This window comes from Geotrypetes seraphini, chromosome 4 (genome assembly GCF_902459505.1).
Source record: "Geotrypetes seraphini chromosome 4, aGeoSer1.1, whole genome shotgun sequence".
NCBI classification, from domain to species: Eukaryota; Metazoa; Chordata; class Amphibia; order Gymnophiona; family Dermophiidae; genus Geotrypetes; species Geotrypetes seraphini.
Window position 1 is genome coordinate 274556687 of NC_047087.1, and position 24507 is coordinate 274581193.

Here is a 24507-nt window from a genome sequence, read left to right on the forward strand (position 1 = left end):
GGGATAATGTACATTACCAAAGCAACAATATACCTACTCTATATCCACTAATTTACATAAGCCCCCTGCACTCACACACAACCCTAAATGCACAAAAGGAAGAACTATAGAAAGGCCAATCAAACACACAATCATGCATCAAACAAGAAATGAAAAGAACATGAGAAAGAAAGTAGAGAAAAAAAAACCCTCAGGTTCTTAACTCATGTACTTCATGGGTTCAAAAAAACTCTACTTTCTCAAATAATATTCAAACAATCAGCTGTTTTTTCTTCCAATCAAATAGTGCATAAAGCTGTTTTAAAAATTGCAGGGAAAGGCTAAGTATATCACAAAGGCACAGTTCACAATCAACAGAGCGCAGTTAGTCCAAGGCAAGAAAAAAGCCACAAACACTTAGCTGTTATAAAGTGCTGCTATTGCTGCCACTATCCCCAAAGAGCCTGGAACAAGCACAGGCTATACTTCGTGCTAAACCAATGCCAATGGCTTGCTCCAGGCCTGGCAGCAACGGCAGCGCTTTATAACAGCTCAGTTTGTGGTTCTGGATATTTGAGGTCTTTTTCCTTGTCTGTTAAAATACTATAAACCACTTTACTCATATTTTCTTGACTTTGGGTAGTTGACCACAAACCCTAGTGACTCCAACACCCTAATAGCTCAATGCACTGATTTTACACTACGTTCCTTTAATGTGCTTTACCAGCCAATAGTCCAGGTAAGGGAATATAACATAAAAAATGTTTATTTATATACCACATTAGCCTTTCGGTTCAAGGTGGTGTAAAGGATAGTAAAAAACAACAGGAACAATAATTTTTTAAAATTAGAATAGCAGCTTTATAAATGTATAAAAAACAAAAAAAAATTGAGGTTTGTGATGGGGTAAAGATGAGTGATAGTTGTCTAGTCTTGGGCCAACAAGGGTTAATTTAAAACTGGGTTGTCAGGTTTGGGGAAGAGGCGAGTTTTCCCAGTCCGCATAGCAACGCTACAACTACTGCAAAAACATTTTATTAAAATCCAGAGAGCTAAATGACGCTAAAATGCAGGAGAGTGCTGGAAATGGTGTCTCGTTACTCGAAACATGAGATACTCCCCATGACTGGGATGTATCTGGATATGGATGTAAGAATCCATTAAAGCCAGAAAGCACAGCCAATTGTTTTCCTGAATCATGGGTGATTAACATGATGGCAGATAAAGGCCCATCTAGTCTGCCCATCCGTAGTAACCACTAATAAAGAGATCCTCAGCAGGAGATTTCTTCCTCTCATCAGAGAGGGATCTGATGGAAAATTTGGAGGGGAGGTATCTTCCTTTAAGATGATTTCTAGCTGTTGTCGGCTTCTTTCAGGCAATCCATATTGAATTCATGGTACTACTACTTGTGTGATGTCAAATTCTGGACCTGCTGAGCCCCAAGTAAGCTTCCTCCCCTAAGGGGCAAGAAAGGAACACCATCTTGGCCATGGCCAAATCTGATGCCTTTTTGGGCACGGGTACAGAGGCATGGTAAACAAGTGTCCAGTAAGGGCTGGAGTGGCACCAGGGTCAACATAAAGAGAATGACACAAGGACAAATTTTCCTCATCCCCGTGAGATCTCTCTATCCCTGTAAGCTGTCCTCAACTGCACAAGCCTCAAACGCTTTAAAATCATAAGTGTTCAAGGCTTCTGCGGTTAAGGCAGAGCTTGCAGGAATGGGACAGAGACAGAACTTGAGGAGACAGAAGAGGATATTGAGATCCTGTGGGGAAGAAGACAAATTTGGCCACCGTGTCATTCTCTACAACTTCTTCAAATCTCAGTGTCTAGTTAAGGTAGGCATCATCTCCAGCTAAGTCGCCAAATTGACCCAGAAATGCTCGAGAATAGGCATTGGGGAAGACTGGGCCAGTACCATTATAGTAATATTCAAAGATAGCTGGGCCAAATTGAAGGCTTGACCCTAACATATAGAGGGCTGGCAAGTTGGAGCTAAATCCGTGGAGTGGCTCACATGGCACCAATTCTCTGTTAGTATCAACATCAATGCCCCAGAGCTCTTGTTATTGTGCCTCTACCCAGGAATGGCATTCCTTAATACTGATGAAACATCAAATCATTTGTGAGTTTTTTGTGTCAGGACGAAAGATGTTAGGACCCAATGGCCAACACCAATATTCAACACCAAGACAGGTGGGCACTACCCATATACAGACACATCCCAAGTGTCTGGTGCAGCTCTGGATGCCAATGGTCAAGTTTCTGGAATCATATGGATTCACTAGAGGTAGGTCTTGTCAGACAAATCTGATCAATTTCTTTGACAGGGTGACCAAAGAATTGGATAGAGGATGTGCGCTACATGTGGTGTATTTAGATTTTAGCAAAGCCTTTGACAATATTCCACACAGTCGCCTAATAAATAAACTGAGTGCCCTCGGGATGGGTCAGGAACTGATTGAGTGGAAGGCGAAAGAGGGTAGTGATCAATGGATATCGCTCTGAGGAAAGGGATGTTACCAGTGGTGTGTCTCAAGGTTCTGTTCTTGAACCTCTTCTTTTAAACATTTTTATAAACGATATTGCTGAAGGGTTGTCGGGTAAGATTTGCCTCTTTGTGGATGACACCAAAATCAGCAATAGAGTAGACACACCGGATGGTGTAAATAACATGACGAAAGACCTGGTGAAGCTTGAAGAATGGCCTGAAATTTGGCAACTAAAATTTAATGCTAAGAAATGCAAGGTCATGCATTTGGGCTGCAAAAACCCAAGGGAACAGTACAGTTTAGGGGGTGAAGAACTTATGTGCACGACAGAAGAGTGGGACTTGAGTGTGATTGCATGTGACAATCTTAAGGTAGGCAAACAGGTTGAAAAGGTGATGGTGAAAGCTAGAAGGATGTAAGGTTGCATAGGGGGAGGTATGGTCAGTAGGAAAAAGAAAATATTGAAGCCCCTGTATAAGACTTTGGTGATACCTCATTTAGAATATTATGTACAATTCTGGAGGCCACACCTTCAAAAAGATATAAAAAGGATGGAGTCGGTCCAGAGGAAGGCTACTAAAACGGTATGTGGTCTTCATCATAAGGCATATGGGGACAGACTTAAAGATCTTAATCTGTATACTTTGGAGGAAAGGCAGGAGAGTGAGATATGATAGAGACGTTTAAATACCTATATAATGTAAATGTACACGAGTCGAGTCTCTTTCATTTGAAACTCTGCAATGAGAGGGCAAAGGATGAAGTTAAGAGGTGATAGACTCTGGAGTAATCTAAGGAAATACTTTTTTTACAGAAAGGGTGGTAGATGCATGGAACAGTTTCCCAGAAGAGGTGGTGGAGACAGACTGTCTGAATTCAAAAGGGCCTGTGATAGGCACTTGGGATCTCTTGGAGAGAGAAAGAGATAATGGTTACTGCAGATGGGCAGACTAAATGGGCCATTTGGCCTTTATCTGCCATCATGTTTCTATGTTTAAATCAATACTGAAGTCAGTGTGGACTTCAGTGTCAAAAACACTTTTGCACTGTTCTCGACACCTGATAAGAAATCCTCTGTCATCCTGGAACACAGTTTACAAAGAGCAGCTTCAAAGTCAAATCCCAGACACAGCAAGAAATGATTCTGAAGGTCAGTCAGTGACATGGTCTTGCTGAAAGTAGAACTATTTTTAAAACCACTGGGGTTTTCTGGGATGTATCTAGAAACAGCAAAACCAAAATCAAACAACTCAATTTTGAAAAACAGGAGAAAAGAAATTCCTAGTCGGGATGCCCAGGACTAAGGGGTTGAATGGGCTGTGGAACAAAACAAAAAAACAAAACCTTAACAATGCCAAAAAACTGAGAAAACCAAAGAGAAAAAAAGAAGGTTCCGAACACTTAAAAGAAAAGAAAAAAAGAAAAAAAAAAAAAAAAAGAGACAACAAAAATTTTTTTAATCTTGCAAAACTAGGCATACTCTAAGGCAGTGTTTCTCAATTCGGTCCTGGAATACATCCTTGCCAGTCAGATTTTCAAGATATCCACAATGAATATGCATGAAAAAAAATTTGCATATAATGGAGGCAATGTATACAAATCAAGTTTATGCAAATTCAATGTACATATCCTGAAAACCTGACTGGCAAGTGGGTAGGTACTCCAGGATCAAGCTGAGAAACACTGCTCTAGAGAGATAAACTAGGTATGTTAGCTTTACTTTCCAGAAAAATGTAGCCTGCCTTGATCTTGAAGGACATTTGCAAGAAGGTATACAAATGTGGTATAGCTTCCAGAAGCATCAGAGTGCATCCATGCCAGACTCTGCTGGAAGATATCAGTTATATGTTAAATTATTGTGTCCACCTTATTCTCAGACTTATTTCTTGTTGTATTAGATTACTGTAACAAACAACAAAAACATGACATGGGTCTCATAATGTGGTCTAAATTATTATTAGTCTAAGTTGGAACATTTTGCTTTAATTTTCTTATTGCCTTTTTGTATTTTATATACAATATGTGATAATTACAAATTTAAATAAAAGAAAAAAAAAGGTAGTCCACACAAACCTATTCCTTGAGCAGCTTTTTCAGCTTGAAACAGAGATTTTCTATTGCTCCTTCTTGGGGGCAATTTTGGATATTCCAGGGTAGCAACGGAATCTTTCAGCATCAAGCTTTTTTCATGACACATTGATGTTAACTGTTGATTTTCATCTTGAATTCCTGAATCTGCTTTGGCTATGTGCTCAGAAGTATGTGATCTTCTACTTCGTACTCTTGGAGACAAATTTAAGGAAGCAGGAGTCTGCTCTCCTACAAACAGATTTTCTGGGATTGCTAGATCTGATATGTTAGTATCTTCAAATGCTTTAGAAGACGACAGTCTAACATTTCTTTTAGAAGGGTGCTTGTGTTCAGCAGTTAGCTTTCCTTTAGGTGTTTCAGATGATTTCTGGCTAGCAGAGGTCTCATGCACAGATTCCATTTCTAGCATAAAGGGCTCTAGAATTGGAACAGTTGATCCAGAGTCTTTTAATATTGAAGATAACATGTTGCTCTGTTTTGGAGAATTTTTGGGTGGAGATGAAAGAAAGGCTACCATATATGGTTCACTAGCACTTGCGTGACTTTTATTTTTAAAGGTATCAGCTAAAGATAAATCATCTTGAATTTCCTTTAGTACTTGCTCTGCACTTAAAGATTTTCTGGGACTTGGACATTTTCCAATTCTTTTTTGTCCTTCAACCCTTTCTCCCCCTGTACCTTTGCATATAGATATAAAATCCACATATTGAACAGTTGGTATTTCTTCCCCTTTATCGTAGCTTGATACCTGAGATTTGGGTGCAATATGTTCATTTTGTAATACATCTGAACTGGAGTTCATTTCAATTTTATCTTCTGCTGAATGGGAACCCTGAAGAGACTTTTTGCATTTTGGAGTAGATACAACACTGTTAGATACTTCTGCTGTATTATCACGGTTGGACCACATTTCCTCATCTTTACCTGAAACACATTGCTTGTGCGCTTTAACATTTTCTTTTAAAAGTGTGTTATCTTTTTCTTTACTGTCATGTTTTTTTCTACTTGCAGACAATCGACGACCACTATATGGATTTTTCACTAAATCATTTACCTCTACAGAGATCTCTTGATTTTCAAAATTGATATCCCCCTTGCCAACTTTGTTTATTGCTTTTTCAATGTCTATCTGGCTCCTTCGCTCAGATCTACGTCTAGATAAGTTTGTCTCAGGAGCACTGTTCTCTTGCAAAATATTTTGATTGTTTCCTTTTTTTGGTGAGTTAATGTGCTTGGAAAGAAGTTTCTTTTCACTTTCATCATGCTGCTTTGGTTCTGTGTCAATTTGATGTTTAAAGATTTCATAAAGTTCAGTAAAAGGTGAAAGTGTTCGTGCTGATTTAGATCTTCGGCGTGGTGTCCTATTTGATGAAGATGGCTTAGCTGGTGACTTGGAAACATCTGCATTTACCAGGTTTTTTCCATCATCGCTGTGATTTTCATGTAGAGTCTTACCTATAAAAGCACAACAAATATTGTAAAAAAAGTTTTTAGTCTGAGCATTTTAATTTCCTGTTACTGATAACAATCACATAAAATAGAAAATCTTTACAACAAAAGGTGATGAATGAATAGAAGAATCTCACAGCAGAGGTGGTCAAGATGAGGATGGTGTCTGAATTCAAGGCATCATAAGACAAGCACAGAGAATATGAGGGAGGGACTGGAGACCTTTGTAGTTGGTATGGATGGCCAGGTGTTATGAGGGCAGCAGACAGATATTCTTACATGTGGGTGATATCATCCACAGAAGCCGACATGGACAGTGCAAAAGTGTACTGTCACCTCAGAAGTCTTGAAACTGCCCATACTAAACATGCTTCTGTGCCTTCCTGCCCATGTCAGCTCATGGGACCTTCAGTTCAGTAACAAAGCTAAGAAGCCAACTAGAGGAGGTGGGAGGGTTGTGAAAATACCTGCCTGCTGTCCTCAGATAACACCTGCTACATGTAAGTAACTGGCTTTATCCAAGCAGGCAGCATATTCTCACATGTGGGACTCCCTTGCTGCCAGGATCATGCCTTTGAGAAGAGGGTTATTGACAACTATCATGAGCCTGGCAAAACCAAATGGGACAGAGGGAAGTTGGCATCTACCGTGTTTCCCTGAAAATAAGACACTGTCTTATATTAATTTTGGGTCCAAAAAATGCACTAGGGCTTACTTTTGGGGATATTTTTATTTTTTTCATGTTAAACAATTCTCTCCCTTCCTCTCCTCCACCCCAATTCTTCTTCTTTCCTTCCCCCCCATGTGCAGCATCTTCCCTCCCCTCTTACCCATCTCCTTGTGCAGCATCTTTCTATCCCTCCCTCCTTCCCATCCCCCTATGCAACAGAACTCCACCAACCCTCCGACCGTGAGACTGACACACCTCCACTCTGAGGCCTTCTAAAGCAACAGGAATGGGAGTTGCTGAATCGACGAGTCCAATTTTTTCAGCAAATCAGGCAGCACTAGTGTCAGGGATCGAGTCAGGGAGTGTTGGGAATATTCGGGAGGGGGGGCTTCAGGAGTCAATCTTAAATAGGGCTTATTTTTGGGGTAGGGTTTATATTAGGAGCATCTTTAAAAATCATGTTAGGGCTTATTTTCGGGATAGGTCTTATTTTCAGGGAAACAGGATTAAGTAGAGAATAAATTTTGTAGAACTGCTTGGTCAAACCAACTATCCCGTCTGGAATGATTCTGCAAACAATAGTGGGATTTGAAGGTGTGAATTCAGAAGTCCTCAATGGGAGTAGAACATAGATGGCCTTGCTCAAACTTTATGTGCAGTGACATGGCCTCCAAGCCTCAACCCAGCCCGAGCATAGCAAAATGAGATACAGTTCACCAGCCACGTGGAAATAGTTCTCTTGGTGACACTAACAAGTCTGTTTGAATTAAAAGACAGGAACAGTTGTGTGGAAGATCTGTGAGGTTTGGGGAAATCTAAGTAGTGAAATCTTTTTTTGACTAAGTAGTGAACAGAGAAACATTACATGTGAGGACCTATTCAAGAAAATATTCATAAACTGAAAAAGTACATAGCAAGGTCGTCAATTGCCCATACTCTGTTAGCTGATAGCAACAGGCTAAGTAAAATGCTTTGAACTATATGATAGGTTTCAGGTTTATTTAAAATTTGATAGTATCGCCTATAAAACTTTTAGGCGATGTACATATTAAAAAAGTCATTATTTTACAACTTAAAAATTAAACCAACTTAGACATACTAACTTGATACAGAAGGAAAAAGGGAAAGAACTACATTGGTTATAAGAAAGTAGACATGTATGGTAAAGTACAAAAAGGAATAGGGAAAAATAAGCAAAGCCTCTTTATATCTGAATTTAAGGCATTTATCCTTTAAGAAAACATAAGAAAAAGAAAGAGGAGTCGGACAGAGTTTCATTCTTTGAATGCATCTTTATATAGTAAAGTTTTTAGGGAACTCTTGAATTTGTCTAGAGATGGCATGCTTCTGAGAAAGGAGGATATAGAGTTTCATAACTGAGGGGCATATACTGTGAATATTTTGTTGTGTCTTATATTAATTATTTTTAGGGAAGATACTGTGAGTAGGTTTTGATCTACGGATCGCAAAGTTCTTAAGGGGATATGTGGAGTTAGCAATTTATCAAGAAATCCTGGGAGGTTGACCTGGCAAATTTTGAAACAAAAAAGTAGAATTTTATAGGTTATACGATGAGCCAATGAGCATTACGAAGTAGCAGGGTTGCGTGATCAAATTTTTTTGAATTTGTAATAATTTTTATGGATATATTTTGGATTAGTTATAATAGTCTTATTTGTTTCTGCATGATGTTTTTATAGAGTGTGTTACAGTAATCTAACTTAGATATAACGAGTGAGTGAATAAGTGTATGAAGCGCAGATGGTTCAAATCCAAAAGGCTTCATACTTGTCCAGTATTATGTATGCCTACTGGTGTAATCTAAGAACACGTTTACAGTCCAGTGGGTGGAGTGCAGCTTCACCAGCGTGAGAATGTGTTCTTGGAAAGATGACCAGAAGATCTATGGACTGATTTAGATGAAACTCAGATGCCTTTGGAAGAAACTTGGGATGATTGCAAAGAACTACTCTTATCATGGTAGAATGTTATTTAAGGTGGATCTGATACAAGAGCTTCAAATTAATTGACTTCACATGCAGATGTGATAGCAATAAGGAAGGTTACTTTCCAAGTAAGACGTTTAAGGGATGGAGATGAGTGGTTCAAAAGGAGACTTCAGAGTGGAAAGGAGGAGGCTTGATTGCAGGTCTGGTCTGGAGAAGGCCTTTCATGAATCTAGCAACTAAAGGAAGTACAGACAATAGCTTTTTATCAAATGGAGTATGAAAAGTACTAATGGCACCAAGATGAACTTTGACGAAAGTGTTTTTAATCCAGAATCAGATAGGTGTAGAAGAGGACAGGTAATCGGCTCCAGTGAGTTATTATACCAGATGATGAAATGAATCAATTTGAAATGATAGCAGTGATGAGTAGGCTTCCTAGGATCTTCAATGATATCTGACATCGGTGCAGATAATGCAAAGGCATTTATTGGTTGATTAAGAGATACCATGCTGTGAGTGCTAATGAATATATATTGGGATGGAGGAGAGAGTCCTTATTCTGTGTCAGCAAGGTTGGAAAGATTTGAAGTGTGATGGGTTCCCTTTTACTGGGTTGTAGAAGGAGGGGGAACCATGTTTGACGTGGCCATTGAAATGCTATAAGACTCATACTGGCTTATTCCTGGCGAAGTCTGAATAGAGACTTTATGAGTAGAGGAAATGGAGGGAAAGCACAAAAGAACTTGTTCCTCCAGTTTAGAAGAAAGGCATCCGACTCCAGTTGATTTGGATTGAATATTCTGAAAAGGAAGCTTGTGATTTTAAGGGGAAGCAAAGAAATCCACTTCAGAGGTTCCTTAATTTGCAAAAATCTGAAGTAAAATGATAGTTGAGTGACCACTCGTGTGTTTGAAAAAGCCTACTCAGCTTGTTAGCTAAGATATTCTCTTTTCCTGCTAGGTAGACTGCTTTTAGGAAAATGTTGCACACAGGACTTGATTTAGACTGCTTCTAGGCCTAACAGGTGAGATCCTGTACTTCCCTGCTTGCCCATTTAGTACATGGCTAACTGGTTGTCTGTATGAATGAGTGCTACTTAAATGAGAAGATAATCCTGGAATGTGAATAGAGCACTGAGAATTGCATAAAGCTCAAGGAGATTGATGTGGACAGCTCTTTCCGGAGGACTCCAAGAGCTGTGGGTATAAAGGCCCTTAAAGTGGGCTCCCTAATTAAGCATAGAGGCATTGGTTCTTAATATCTTTTGATATGGTGGCATGTGGAATAGAAGGCCCCTGGAGACCTTGGCTGGTAATAACCACCATTGAAGTGATTTCTGAGATGTGAAGTCACTGTGAATTATTGGGCAGAAGTCCAGCAGCTGGAGATCATTGAGTTGACAGTGCCCACTGCAGTTCCCAGAGTTGTAGACAGGAAAATGGAATCACACAAACAGTAGAGGCCATGTGGCTGTGGAGTCACATTTGATGTGCAGATATGTGGCAATGAGAAGAGATATCTTGACAGATTTGGACTATTGAATCTGCTGAGGTAGAAATGCACGAGTTTAAGTTGTGTCTAAGAAGGCTTCAATGAACTCTAGAGACTGAGTAGGTTCTAGATGGAATTTCTCATAACTGACTGTAAAACCTAGGAGCTCCAGGTGATGAACTGTTGTATTCATAGCTTGGCAAGCCTGTTGAAGTGTGGAAGCCTTGATCAACCAGTCGTCTAGATGAGGGAACACATGGCAGTTGTAAACCCTGGGTGTAGACGCCAGACCAAATGATAGCACCTTGTACTGAAAATGATGTTTTCCCATTCTAAATCTAAGGTATTTCCTGTGAGCAGATAGGATGGAAATATGGGTATGTTTCTTTGAGATCTAGAGAGCACAGCCAGTTCTCTAATAGTGGATAAAAGGTTCTCAGAGAGAACATATGAAACTTCTCCTTCACCAAGTATTTGTTGAGAGCACGGAGGTCCAGAATTGGATGAGAACTCCTGATTTTTTCGGTATTAAGGAAATACTTTGAGTAGAACCATTGGTCCCTCTCCTGCAGAGGAGCTTGTTCTATTGCATTGAGCTGGAGGAGGGCTGAGAGCTCCTAGAGAAGGAGGATCTTCTGTTGGTAGTTGAAAAGAGACTCTCTTGGGGGGTGATTAAGCAGTTTCCGTTGTAAACGACGGGCATAGTCCTAACTCATCACTTTAAGGACCCAATGTTATTAGGAACCATCGGTGATAGAAATGGGCAAGCCGACATTCTATGGGTAGAGTGAGATGAAGATTGAGAAATACTGACCATGCTTTCTATGATAAAGTAAAAAAAAAACCCAAAAACTGTTGATGCTTGGAATGAGCCAGGGAAGAGGTTTTATGCTCTCTCTCTCTGTCAGGGTCATCTTTGAATAGTTGGTCGAGTGGACACAAAGTTGATGATAAATATACCTCGAAAAAATAGATGAAGTGTTTGGAGGTAGCTGAAATATCTCTTTAGCTATTCAACCCGATAAGATTTTTACGGAACAAGGTTGTCATGCAATCAGTCTCCAAAAAAAATCATCACCTGTACAGGGAATATTAGAGAAACGGTATTGAAAATTAGCATTCAAATCTGAGATGCTTGTCTTTGAAAGGCAATCGAGACTGTAGCAGTTCGCGATGTAATATCAAACGTGTCAAATGTTGATAGTACCATGTACTTTTTGTCCTCTAAAAGATCATGTGTTAGATGTTGAAAAGAAGATAGATGTCCTGATGGTATGTATTGATCATACAAGGACATCTCTTGGAAGAGACATTTCATATAAAAAGTCATGGTTTAAGATTCTGCTCACCAGCACACAGCCTTGAAACACTGCGGCCAATTTTAACTAGAGTTCTGCCTTCTTGTCCAGGAGGGGTACTGGCATAAGTTCTGGAACTGTTAACTCTTTTCAAGGCAGATTCCATGAACAAAGGCTGGTGTTGCAGCTGTGGTCGATCAAACCTAGGGCAAGACCGGATCCAATAAAGTGTGTTCAACTTGCGTGGAGCCATTGAGACGAAAAGTGGAAATTCGGCTGCGGTCCACCTCTGCTGAGTGTCACGCATTGGTGAGCTTGCTAAAACTAACATTTCATGCTAACTTTACTTTATCAACAATGCCCAAACGGAGAGGAAAGAGTTCAGCTGGGACCTCGCAGAACTCCGGTGCCTCTGGTTCGAGGACCATAGAGGAGCTCTTTCGTCGCATGCAAGGAATCCTTCAACAGTCGGTGACTCGCCTGCAAGAAACGCCCCGGATGGGCGAGACGGAGGCGATCTCTTTGGGCCTTGAAACTTCCTTGAGCACCGCCCCCACATCCTCAAGTTACCAGCTCCCTGTGGGCGGGGGAGTCTTCGGAGGAGGAAACTCAATCTGCCCTGGAGGCAAGAGACAATGCTGAGGGGAGCATGGAGTCGGACTCCCTCCAATCTCAGGAGAGCCTGGGCACAGAAACTGAGGAATCAACAGCGTCTGGGGACGGTTGAATCCAGGAAAGTGATCAATGAGGGAGAAAATCGACTGGTGAGGAAAGTAAATGTTTGCAGTTGTCTTCAGTACAGAAGCCCCAAGAGGTAACACTTGACTCTATCTGGGATCTGGTAGCTAGTCTACCTAATTTAATAAATCCCCAATTTCAACAACTAGAAGAGAAAATAAAAATTCATTCCACTGATATTCAAAATTTGAAACAGGAAGTAAAAGAATTTGAAGAAGGAATTGGGGATAATAAAGACTAAACAAGTTCAAGAAACTTTAATTAAAGATAACACTAATCTTAAAAGGAAGTTTGAATTTTTGGAAAACTTCTCTCGCAGTAACAATTTAAGATTGGTGAATTTCCCTAGGGTTCAGATGGTAACTCCTAGGGAAATGTTAAAGAAATATATGCTAGAAATTTTGGGAATATCAGAGGAGATGATACCTCCATTCACTCAAGTTTATTATCTCCATAACAATCAACAGAAAAAAAACAGCAAGAAATTATACAGGGAAATTTGAATGTATCTAACCTATTGGAAATGTCCGATAAGGAAATGATGACACCTGCAACTTTATTATTAACAGTTGCTTTGGCGCCAGATAAAAATTGGCTATTAAAACTTATCTTCAAAAATAAATAGAAACAATTTTTTGGAATAAAAATACAAATGTACCCGGACTTGGCTAGAGATTCCCAGAGGCGTCACAGAGAATTTTTACTTTTAAAACCTGGAGTCTTAGCCTTAGGGGCGACGTTTTATCTCCGTCACCCATGCAAATGTATAGTGTATTATTCTTAACAGAAATATGTTTTCTTTGAACCTTTCCAGTTGACAACTTTTCTATCATTAACACGCTTGGAAAAAGAAAAAGATAAAGAGCTAAGCCTTAGATAGATTTATGGGGCATCCTTGCTCAGCATAATTGCTAGTGCTATACTTCTTTATACATTGCCTGATAATCTCACATTAGGTTATATTTTGGATCTCAGTGAAGACTTGAGCTGAAATTTAAGCATATTTGGGGTTAAATTGATACAATAAGTTTTTGGTTTTTGCCCTAACCCCGCCCCAAGGATCAAGATGGCCGCTGAATGTCTAAGCTGAGCATCACGCGTTGGTGAGCTCTTTACTTACTTTCGGATTCCTCAGTGAATTTACCACAGGATGCCCAAGCGGAGGGGTCGGAGCACGGCTGGGGTCTCGTGGAGCTCCGTCGGACCCGGGTTGGGTAATATTGAGGAGCTGTTCCGTCGCATGCAGGGCTCCCTACAGTCGGACGCGGTCCCGCTAGAGACGCCCCGAACGGGCAGAACGGAGGCGATCTTTCTGGGACTTGAGACCACGCTATGCCCCGACACAAGGGCTCCGCCCCCACGCCCTCAGGTTACCAGCTCCCCGCAGGCAGGGGAACTCTCCAAAGAGGGAGTATGTTCTGCCCTGGAGGCCGTTGCAAATCATGGAGGGAGCAGGGATCCAGACTCTCTACATTTTCAAGAGAGTCTGTATGAAGAAACTGAGGAGTCGACAGCAGAGGAGAGCGGACAGATCCAGGAGAGTGCTCAACAGGCAGTTTCACCAGTGGGAGAAGAGTCTGCAGCCTACTCTTTTCATCTTCAGAGACCCCATGAGGTAACACTTGAAATTATCTGGGACCTGGTTGCCAATATTCCTAACTTGTTAAAACCTCAATTAAATCAAATAGAAAAAATAAAACATCATGATAAAGATATACAAGATGTAAAAAAGGAAACAACAGAGCTTAGAAAAGAGTTTGTCAGCATTAACCAGGAGTCATTTAAGTCTAAACAAATTTATGAAACATTAATTAAAGATAACACCAATCTTAGAAGAAAGTTAGAGTCCTTGGAAAACTTTTCCCGTGGAAATAATCTAAGATTGGTAAATTTTCCTAAGGTCTTAATGATTACACCTCGGGAGATGCTGAAAAGATACATGATGAAAATTTTGGGTTTGTCTGAAAATATGATACCACCATTTACACAAGTTTACTATCTTCCTATTAATCAACGGAAACAACAGCAAGAGGTTGAACAGGAAAATTTGGATGTGTCCACCATATTGGAATCCTCGAATACTGAAAAGGCAGTCCCAGCAACCCTATTATTAACAGTGGCATTGGCCCCGGACAAAAACTAATTACTGAGACTTTTCTTTAAAAATAAACTGAAAATATTCTTAGGAATGCAGATATAAATGTATCCTGATCTTGCCAGAGAAACCCAGAGGCGTCGTAAAGAATTTCTATTATTAAAGCCAGGGGTGTTGGCCCTAGGGGCAACTTTTTATTTACGTCACCCATGTAAATGCATAGTGTATTATTCTTCTCAGAAATTTGTCTTCTTTGATCCTTCCCAGCTGGTGACCTTCCTGTCGCTGTCTCATTTGGACAAAGAAAAGGACGATAAGATCTAGCCCTAGATAGGAAGTTATTAGGGAGCTTTGAGCTCAGCTTAGATTAATCTTAGCATTCTTTGTTCCCTTTCTTAATTTAAACTGTCCCTTGTACATCTAGATCCTCAAAGTGGACTTGAGTAAAAAATTTAAGTAAAATAATGGAGTTATTGTAAACCGGCCAGATACTTTGTGATGGTCGGTATATTAAAAAGTCAATAAACTTGAAACTTGAAACTTGAGTTTTCTTTTTGAAAATAAGGATATGTATTATTCATTTGCTTCTTTGTATTTTGGACTTAAATATGATGTACACGGTTATGTATCCTTAAACTTAAATTTTTACTTTCTGTACAAGTTTATACTTGATAATCAATTATAAAATATTAATTATAAAATATAAATTATAAATAATTTTTTAAAAAAAGAAGTTTTTGGTTTGGATTTTGCTTTCTGTACAAGTTTATGCTTGATATGTATTGTAAAATAAGAAATAAATAAGAAATAAATATAAATAAAGAGGAACCTTAATGAAGTCTTTGGGCCACTCTTTATAGTCAAGGACATCCATAAAGCTCAGCACGAGGCTTTCCGACTCCATTTATTGGGACTGCTTGTCCCATATGTCATAAAAGCTTTGTGAAGGACAGACTTTCTGGGGTGACCTTCGATGAGGCCGTGGTGGAGATGGATCCAAAGAACTCCCATGACTCAGTTGCTGATAGCTGTGGAAAGTCAGTGGAAAAGCGCATAGACAAGTGAGTCAAAGACCTCGACGTTAGGCCTTGCAGAATGAGATTGACGTCAAGGAGAGCGTAATGATAAGCATCGAAGTGAGTACTGAGACAATCGTTGACATGAGTGTCATGAACGTGGAGGAGCATCAAGAATGGGATGATGAACTGCTGTTTTTTGATAACTATGCAGGCCTTGATGCAGATCCTCAATGTTGTGGTGTCCGAGCTCATTGCCTCAATGTAGCTGTTGGAGGTTGTTGAGACAGAGTTGAAGTTGAGAGTATGGAAGCAGAAATTGGCAGAGTGCATCCTTTCTGCAACTGAATGTGCAGATGCTAGTAAGGATACGTCAGACAATGATTGCATTGGGTGCTGAGGAGTTGGAGACCTCAATGTTGAGGCATGCCTCAGAGACAACAGAAGAAGAGACCTAGCTTCAGTTCACCAACACTTAGAATGAGTCAATTGTGACGATGCTTGAGATGATACTGAACACTAACAAAACCCGAAAAATGGGAGCTGAAACAATACTCAAAAAAATAAGTCTCCCAAAGCCCCAAGAAAAGGGACTAGGGAGAGACCGCCTGTAGAGGACAACGATACCACTAACACTCCAAAAAAAAGTAATATGAATTTTATAAAGTTTGATAGATTTTTAGAGAGCCCTCAGTCACACAGCCTCCCTCCGGGAACCCCCAGAAGTGACAGCTGCCACTGGCTTACACCCAATAAGGTGTTTACTGTGAAACATCCCTGGGCTCTCTGTGAAATTTGGTGATAAACAACACAAAAGTGCTGATAAGTGCAAACTAAATCAAAAACACACTCAACAGGCAGTCTCTACCCCTGATCCAGGGGACCGAACAACAAAGTTCGAATGTCCAATTTCAACTGAGCAAAGCCAATAGGAAGTACTTAGCTTCTCTGAAGAATACAGCCAGCAGATAACCAATGTGTCCTACGGGACTCCGTTTCGGGGGCAAACACCCCCTTCCTCAGGAACGGCTAGGCTGAGCTGAAGCCCCCAAATCATCAGGCTACAGCGGTTTGGCAAAGTAGAAAATGGCGCTTGTACCAGAACAGACGCTTCCAATTTAAACTGCAGACCAGAAAACGTCACTGAATAGAACACCACGTGACTGAAGAGCCACGGACGGGGAAAAAAGTAGGCTTCCCCTCGCAGTTACTAACAGTTTCAAATGATGAATTAAAAAAAACAGAAAAACTAGAACCATAAAACACTTAGCTTCTACAAAGAGCAGAAGCTCTTAAAAAGTGTGATGCCACTCAATTTAGTCATTATGTCCTGTGGGAGATAAAGCCTGGAGTTTAAAAATCCAGAACTGTTCCCTCCGTTGAAGCAAAGTTAGCTTGTCTCCCTGATAGTCTTCATAAATCTGCTCAATCACGAACCAACGAAGATCCTGGAATGAGTGATTTAGTTGAATGCAATGGGGCACAATAGGAGAGCTCATGGATTTTGTGTTAATCCAACTACAATGCTCTATGAGGCGTGTTCTTATAGCCCTTTGTTTGCGTCCCACATATAGCATGTAACAAGGGCATATAATGACGTATATGACCCACTTAGAACAACAAGATGTAACTGATTTATGAACATATGTTTTGTGGGTCACGGGATGTTTCCACGTAGTGCCCTCGATGGTGGTAGCACAAATATCACACTTGTCCCCACATTTACCATGTTGCCCTGTACGATGATTGTTACTGCGGTCCGAAATGTATCTAGAATGGATCACATGATCAGCGATGTTCTTTGCTCGGGAGTAGGCAATGCACGGTAAATCCTGGAATCCAGAGTGAAGCTGTAAAATGTGCCAGTGTCTCCTAATACTTCGAGCTACATCAGAGGCGTGATCAGAAAAGGATAGTACACAGATAGTTTTGGCATCCTCACCAGGGGAAATCTTGGAGAGTAAAAGAGCCCTGTTGGCATATAGGCTCTGTTGTAAGCATTCGAAAGAACCCTGTGAGGATACCCCCGCTCTCTGAAGCGAGTATACAGTTTCCGGGCTTGTACACGGAACTCGCCAAGGTCTGTGCAAAGTCTGCGAATACGAAGGAACTGGCTTATGGGCAAAGATTGTTTCAGTTTGGTGGGATGACAACTGGTGTAATCCAGATAATTATTGACTTCAACAGTTTTTCTATACACAGTAGTAACAAAGGAATTATCAGCTTTATGAACCCAAACATCCAAAAAGGATATTTTACTCGAGTCATGTGACATCGTGAATCTTAAGTTAGGGTCCAGGGTGTTAAGCCAATCCAAAAAATGAGGTAACAGTTCAGGAGGACCTGTCCAAATGCAGAACACATCGTCGATAAATCTAAGCCACACTTTGATGTATCGATACCAAGCAGATGGATACAAGAGCCGTTCTTCAAAGGAGGAAACATACAAATTCGTAATACTTGGAGCCGCTGCAGTGCCCATGTCGACTCCATGGGTCTGAAGGAAAAATTGGTGATCAAATTGAAAATAATTGTGATAAAGAACCAACTGAGCCAACTGGATGAGAAAGTCAGCTCTGATACGTTCATGCTGAACTTCTTGCATGAAAATCCTGGAAATGAGTTCAAGAGCTGCTGATTGCGGAATGTTGGAATATAAAGATTCCAAATCCATGGTCACTAGAATGTCAGTATCCTGTATGTCGGTAAATTGTTCAATGATGGATAAAAAGTGTGTCGTATCTTTGATATAAGATCTAGCATTAGTGACTAAGGGTTTTAAAAACCAATCTATGAATTTGGAGAGAGGCTCCAAGACCGTGCCTCTCAGGGACACTATGGGTCTCCCAGCGGGGGATTGAGTGTTTTTGTGAATTTTGGGAACGATATAAAATGTCGGACGGCGAGGGGAGGATAATTTCAAATATCTAGTCTCTGCTTTAGTGTGCTGACCTTCCTCAAAGGCAGTATCCACTAAGGTGGCAATAGTGCTAACTAGAGAATCCGTAGGATCCCCCGTGAGAACGGAATAAAACCATGGGTCAGACAGTTGTTTATTAACTTCCGCTAGATATTGATAATTATTTAACACCACTATCGAACCCCCCTTGTCAGCCGGTTTAATAACCCGTTGGGTATCACTGCCTAGTTCAAATAGAGCTCTATATTCTTGGGCAGACATATTGGAATACCCTCGAGAACTATGTTGAAGAGATGATTCAAGGGTGTTAAGGTCCCTCATAACTAGCTCCCGAAATGTATGGAGAGCGGGATCGAGGGGACCCGGGGGCTGCCATGTCGAAGGTGCTCTAAATATAGAAGGATCTGCAGTGCCGGGTTGATTCTGAAAGAATAACTTAATTTGGAGAGATCTAATGAAACGGTCTCCCCCTCTCATCTAGTCCCTTTTCTTGGGGCTTTGGGAGACTTATTTTTTTTTAGATGATACTGAAGCATGCTTTGAGGGGGAAAGGCATTTATGCTTCTTAGCTTTCTTCCGAGCTTTCCCCCAAGGCAGGCAACATTGACAAAAACGTGGAATGGATTGTCGATGCAGTGCCAGTGTTGGAGTTGCTGGATGTTGAACGTCAGTGTCTTCAGCCATCCTTGATACAGATGAAGTTGACCAGAAAAGTTTTTCATACTGCAACTTTCTGGCTCTAAGCGACTACTTCTGCAATTTATAGCAGAGCAGGAAGGAAATATGCTGAAGTTCAGGACCTAGGCGCTGGACACAACAATTATGTTGGTCAGTACCCAAAATGGTCCTTTGGAAGAATGCAAACAAAGAAAAACTGCAGACAAGAGTACAAGATGCAGGCTAAGATTATTAAAACAGATATATGTTGAGGTTAGTGTCACCATCATTTGGCAAATCAGGGGACCTGACACGGACCTTGTAAGTAGTTACTGCCACAGCGATTAGTTTTACTTTTTTTACACAGGCTCAAGTTTATTCTAGTTGTGGTTTTACTCGATACTTTTCAAATTAGGAACCCCTGATGAAGGTGTGTTAACCGAAACATGGACCGTGTCGGGTCCCTTGGTTTTGCCAAAAGGTGGTGACACTAACCGCAACATATTTGTTTTAATAAACTTAGCCTGCATCTTGTACTCTTGTGTGCAGTTTTTCTTTGTTCTGATTGTTCTCACTGCAGACCAGTTGGATTGTTCTTTGTTTTTATTTGTTCCCTTTGAAGGTGCTAGGAGCCTTTGACCACCGATGCTAGGTCAAAGGACTCAATGGTCCGGGGAAATCAAGTAGATAAGTTGAAAAAGGCTTGACACACTTAGCCTGAAAAGAGGCTGCAAAAGTTCCGAAGGCGTGAAACAAAAACTAGGTAAAAAAATAGTAAATTTTTGTACCAGATGGAAGATTAAGAAATAAATTAGAAAAATATAATAAAAAGAAGGATGAAAAAAGGAATGCAAAGGCACAAAAAAAATGTAGAAGTTTTGATGCGCTTAGAGAAACTCTAAGAAACAGATTCTCAACTTCACAGAAAACTGAGAACTGAAGGTCCCACTATTCTGACAACAGGTGGGAAGGCACCAACACATGATTGTTACAGGCAATCTCAACACTTTTCTAAAGCAACAGATTTTTAAAGCAACAGTACACTTTTTCACTGTCTATGCCAGGCTCCATGGATAATATCACCTACATGTGAGACTATGTTGCCTATTTGTCCTTGGATAAACCCCATTACATTTATTTATATTGGAAGATTAGGTTCTTACCTTGAAAACCATCTTTTTAGTAGAAAGGAATAAGAGTGGGTTATTCACAAGAATGTAAGAGGACTAAATGGCTCTAAGGATCCACCTGGAGATCGTAGCCTTAGAAGCGGCAGAACCCTGCATAATAAAATGAGCCACTACAAACAGGTAGTTAGAAAGCGAAACTTGTTAAGAGACCCGCCAGTAATGCAAGAGCACTCTGCGCATGTCCAACTTCTTTAGCATATGATTCTGATGATTGGAACCCATTAGCTGAACAACTGGCAAACACACTTTGGATGGACATGGAAAGCCGAAACCATCTTCGGCAAAAAAGGAACTGTCCACTTGGAAACTCCAGTCTCGGGATCTCACCTGCCATTCGGAAACCCTACGGATCCAAGACAGTGACCAAAAAACAGTCTGAAGTATTAAATCTCAGAGAGAAGCTTCCTCAGTTGTTCAAAAGGAGCCCTGGCAAAGCCAGACAGCACCATATTAAGGTTCCAGGCTGGGAGCGGATTCTTAACAGGTGGCTGGACCTGAAGATCTTTTTGTAAAAACCGAGCAACATCCGGATGCAATGGCAAAGAACAGATAATCCTGGGATCTAAAACCGGATAAATCGGCCACCAGGATCTGCAAAGACGCCACTGTGAGGCCTTTATCTAGACCCGCTTGGAGAAAAGCAAGGACCCACGACACCCGAGTCGAATAAAGGTCCATCTGTTCTTGGTCACTCCAGCGCTTGAAAGGTCTTCTAAACCTTAGTGTAAGCTGACACCTTGGACAACTTGGTAGACCTAAGAAGCTTTAGCTATGACATGCTCCAAATAGCCTTTATTTTTTAAGGCTGTGCGCACAAGAACTAAGCCATAAGAGCAAAACGATCCAGATCCTTCATGGCAACCAGGCCTGGGTAAGAAGATCAGGAAAGGACAAGCGCCCCATCCTAGGGGGGTGCGATGACAAAAGGGCTGAGGCCGTTGCCTAAGGGGTGGTGAACGAAAGGGAGGTAGGGAGGGGGAGGGGAAACTCGGGGTAGAGAATAAACAGGATTAGGAGGGGGACCAATGAGGGTCAGGGACATAGGCACGAAGGGCAGGGGAATGAGGGTGAGGCAACTCAAGCTGAAGCTGCAGTTTGGCCCTCACCATTGGAGTGTCGTGGTGTGCTGACACCCCACTGCCTGCTTGCCTTACCTTGTGCTGAGTTGGCTCGGTTTGAATATCACCGTCGGGAGGTAGCCTGAGGCAGGTAGGCAATGGAGAGGGTGTCCGGGCGGTCCCCTGTGTCGGTATCTTCAGCCGATCCCTTCAGGGCTTGCCGTGTGCAAACAGGGGTCGTGGCCCTGTTTGGCGGGCCGTTTCACAGCGGTCCGCTGGCTCTGCTTCGGGTAGGCCCTGCATGAATGGGCACGGGTGAATGGTATCTGGCCCCTTCCTGCTCTATGTGGCTAGCAGCAGCGGAGCGCGGCGGTCGAGTCAGTTTAGGCCACGCAGTGGAGCGAGCTAAGGAGGTGGCGGCCTGGGAATGCAGTGTTGTGTTTGAGGAGGCGTAGTGGCCTGAGAGCTGTCGTCGTGCAGTGCAGCATGACCGGCAAAAGGGAAGGAGATAGCGAGGCCTCTTGAAACTGCTGCCTCTTTGGGTCTCAGCCGACACTACCCTGCCCAACACAGCGCGGTGGGTAGAGAGAACTCCGAAGTCGCTCTGACCCCGCTGCCACCCTGCACGCCGAGGCCAACGGCCGTGGAGGTAGGGAGTAGGTTCCCTTCGCGGCAGGCTGTAGGCGCAGTGGAAATAGGTCGGAATGTGTTTGCGGACCGCTGGAGAGTTGAACAGGGGGAGAGACCGACGGGATGTGCGGCGGCATCTGGCAGTCAGGGTGAGACGCCGCATAGACTTGTGCTGGCAACGTGGAAGTTGGGTCATAGCTGATATAGCGGGGTGAGTGGAGAAACCACATGGTCTTGGGCTGGGCCATAGCAATGGGAGTTTCAGGACTGTATGCACATGTCTCCTTCTGCTCTCGATTGGGAAGAACACAGGTGGTCATGGTTCATTATTGTGCACTGTCTGCATGGCATTTGGACCTTTTTGGTGCTGTCAACTGCTCAAATTGAAGCACTGAAGGCACCAGCATGGGCAGACTAGGTGGGCCATTTGGCCTTTGCCCGCCATCAGGTTTCTGGCAAAGGGGTCTGGGATGGGCATGTGGGATCTAGCAGAGAGAGATGGAGACGGGCAGACTAGATGGGCTATCTGGCCTTGGTCTGCCATTGTGTTGCTGTTTGCTGTGTTTCCCCCGAAAGGGGGTTGCTGCAGATGGGGCAGACTAAATGGTGGTTGCAGCTCACTGGTTGAAGGCACTTCCATCTGCCCAGGGTTTTGGTTGGTCCGGTGCTCCTAGGATTTTATAGAAGAGTTGTTCTGGAAAGTTTCTCCCGCGTAAGCTGATTGATGGTTCTTTGTATTAGTTCGTTGGGGTGGCCAAAAATATTTTAGTTTCAGGTTTTGAGTTTCAGTTTGCAGTTTGTCCATTGTTCTACTTGATCGATGATGGATGAAATGAAATGTCTGGTCGATTTGATGTCATCAGTATATGCATGTTTCGAGATTTAGTTTGGATAGCTCATGGCCTATTGTAGACATGTATAGGGTGAACAGGGTTAGGTGATAGAGGCGAGCCTTGGGAGTTGGTCTATGATTGGGAGTAGACTTGTTCATGGATGACTTGGTGAAGCGTTTGAACCAGTAAGACACGTGGCCGGAGATGCCTAAGGCATCTAGACAGCTTAGTAGTATGTTGGTGATCTACTAGGAAAAAGTAAAATACACGGCCAGGTCGGATGGGAGGACTAGTGCATGATTTCCAAAACTGAGCACGTGGGCGAGGTAGTCCACAATGGACACTGTGAATGATATTTGTGCAATATTGAGAATTTCCAGGTAATTTGTTAGATCAAGGTTGATCAGCCCTTTCATCAATATGAGGAAGAGGAGGTCTGTAGTTGGTGATGGTCGATTTGGGATCGTGTGGTTCTTACGATGGGTGTGATGAGGAGGTGGCCGATGTCATTCGAAATTCACCATCAGACAGTAAGAGAGTGATCCAGTCGAGAAGCATTGCCTTGAAGGAGGTGAAGGCTGAATTTATGGTGGGCAATTTTCTAGCATCTAGCTGCTTGGTTCGTTTCTGTGTGTGGGGGTATGGTCAATGAGATGAAGAGGAGGATGTTTGCTACAGGTTTGTAGTTGGTGACGGTCGATATGGGATCCTGTGGTTTTCACGATGGGATGTGGGATGAGGATGTGGCCGATGTCGTTCAAAACTCACCGTTAGACACTGAGAGAGTGATCCAGTCGAAAAGCATTGACTTGAAGAAGGTGGGGGCTGACAATTGTCTAGCACCTGGCTTGTTTCTGTGTGTGGGGGTATGGTCAATGGGAGGTAGTTGATAGGGGAGTTTGAGAAGGTGGTTCCTAGTTTGAGAACTTTTGTTTTGGAAGATCTTTTGAAGTGGTCTATCTCAAAGAGGGTGTTAATTAATCTGAAGAGTTCTTTGCTATTAGTTGCTGAAGATCCTATTTTGTGAAAGTAGAAGGTATACCGTTCTTTGGTTCGCTTGTACTCATTTACCCTAGATCTCCATATTGTGTACCTTTTTGTTCTTTGTTTTGTTCTATATTTTTTCTAATTGTCGTGCCTTTTGTTTTAGGCTTGTTAATTCCATGTCGTACCAGCCGTCTATTATAATTCTGTAGGATTTGGAGAAAGCCGGAAGCCTGCGATTGGGATTGTGCTTTCTATATTTTATTGTTCAGTCGGGGTGTATTGTTCCATAGGTTCTGAAGGTTAGCCATCAGGCGGTCCAACCAGATGGCATCAGTCCAGGCACTTTGCCATTTGGCACATTGTGAAAGGTTGGCTTTGGAACACCCTAGAACACTGTTGTTCAACCGCCGGTCCGCGGACTGGTGCCAGTCTGCAGAAAATTTCTGCTGGTCCGTGCAGGGCCGGCAAGATTGAGTCGGCAGTTAAATTTCCTGCCAACTGCGGTTCCTCCCAGCGTCGGACGATCAAGACAGGCTGCTGACGTCGGGGCCTTCCCTCTGTGAGTCTAGCCTGTTCGGAAACAGGAAGTTGAAACAAAATAGGGGGGACTCAGAGAGGGAAGGTCCCAACGTCGGCAGCCTGTCTTGATCGCCGCCCCTGCCGAGTTGCTGAAGAGTCAGTCAAAAAATACTGGAGGGGTAACAAACTCAACCACTAAATAAATGCCGTAGAGTGACTAAAGGAAACAATTTGAAAAAAGATAAAGTCACTGCTTGAAAAATTCACTTCATAAAGATATAATCATAAGTCTTTATGCACAATCTTGTACAAAGAACTCTGCTCAGAGATATGAAGGCATAGTGTTCCGCCTCACCCATCAATCATTGCAGTGTTCAGTACATAATTGATATATCCTCGATGCTGATCTTTGGGTTGCCAGTCAGACATGGTGCCTGAC

The 24507-nt window shown here is 42.1% G+C and overlaps 1 protein-coding gene across 2 annotated transcripts in view; it reads right to left on the reverse strand.

The window, feature by feature from the left end:
- The window catches only part of LOC117359188 (proliferation marker protein Ki-67-like), a 244544-nt gene that overhangs the window by 150866 nt on the left and 69171 nt on the right, over positions 1 to 24507 (reverse strand). For both annotated transcript variants that reach the window (XM_033941515.1, XM_033941514.1), the window contains exon 7: positions 4551 to 6023. In XM_033941515.1, coding sequence (XP_033797406.1) covers positions 4551 to 6023 — 1473 coding nt within the window. The remainder of the gene's footprint in view (positions 1 to 4550; positions 6024 to 24507) is intronic.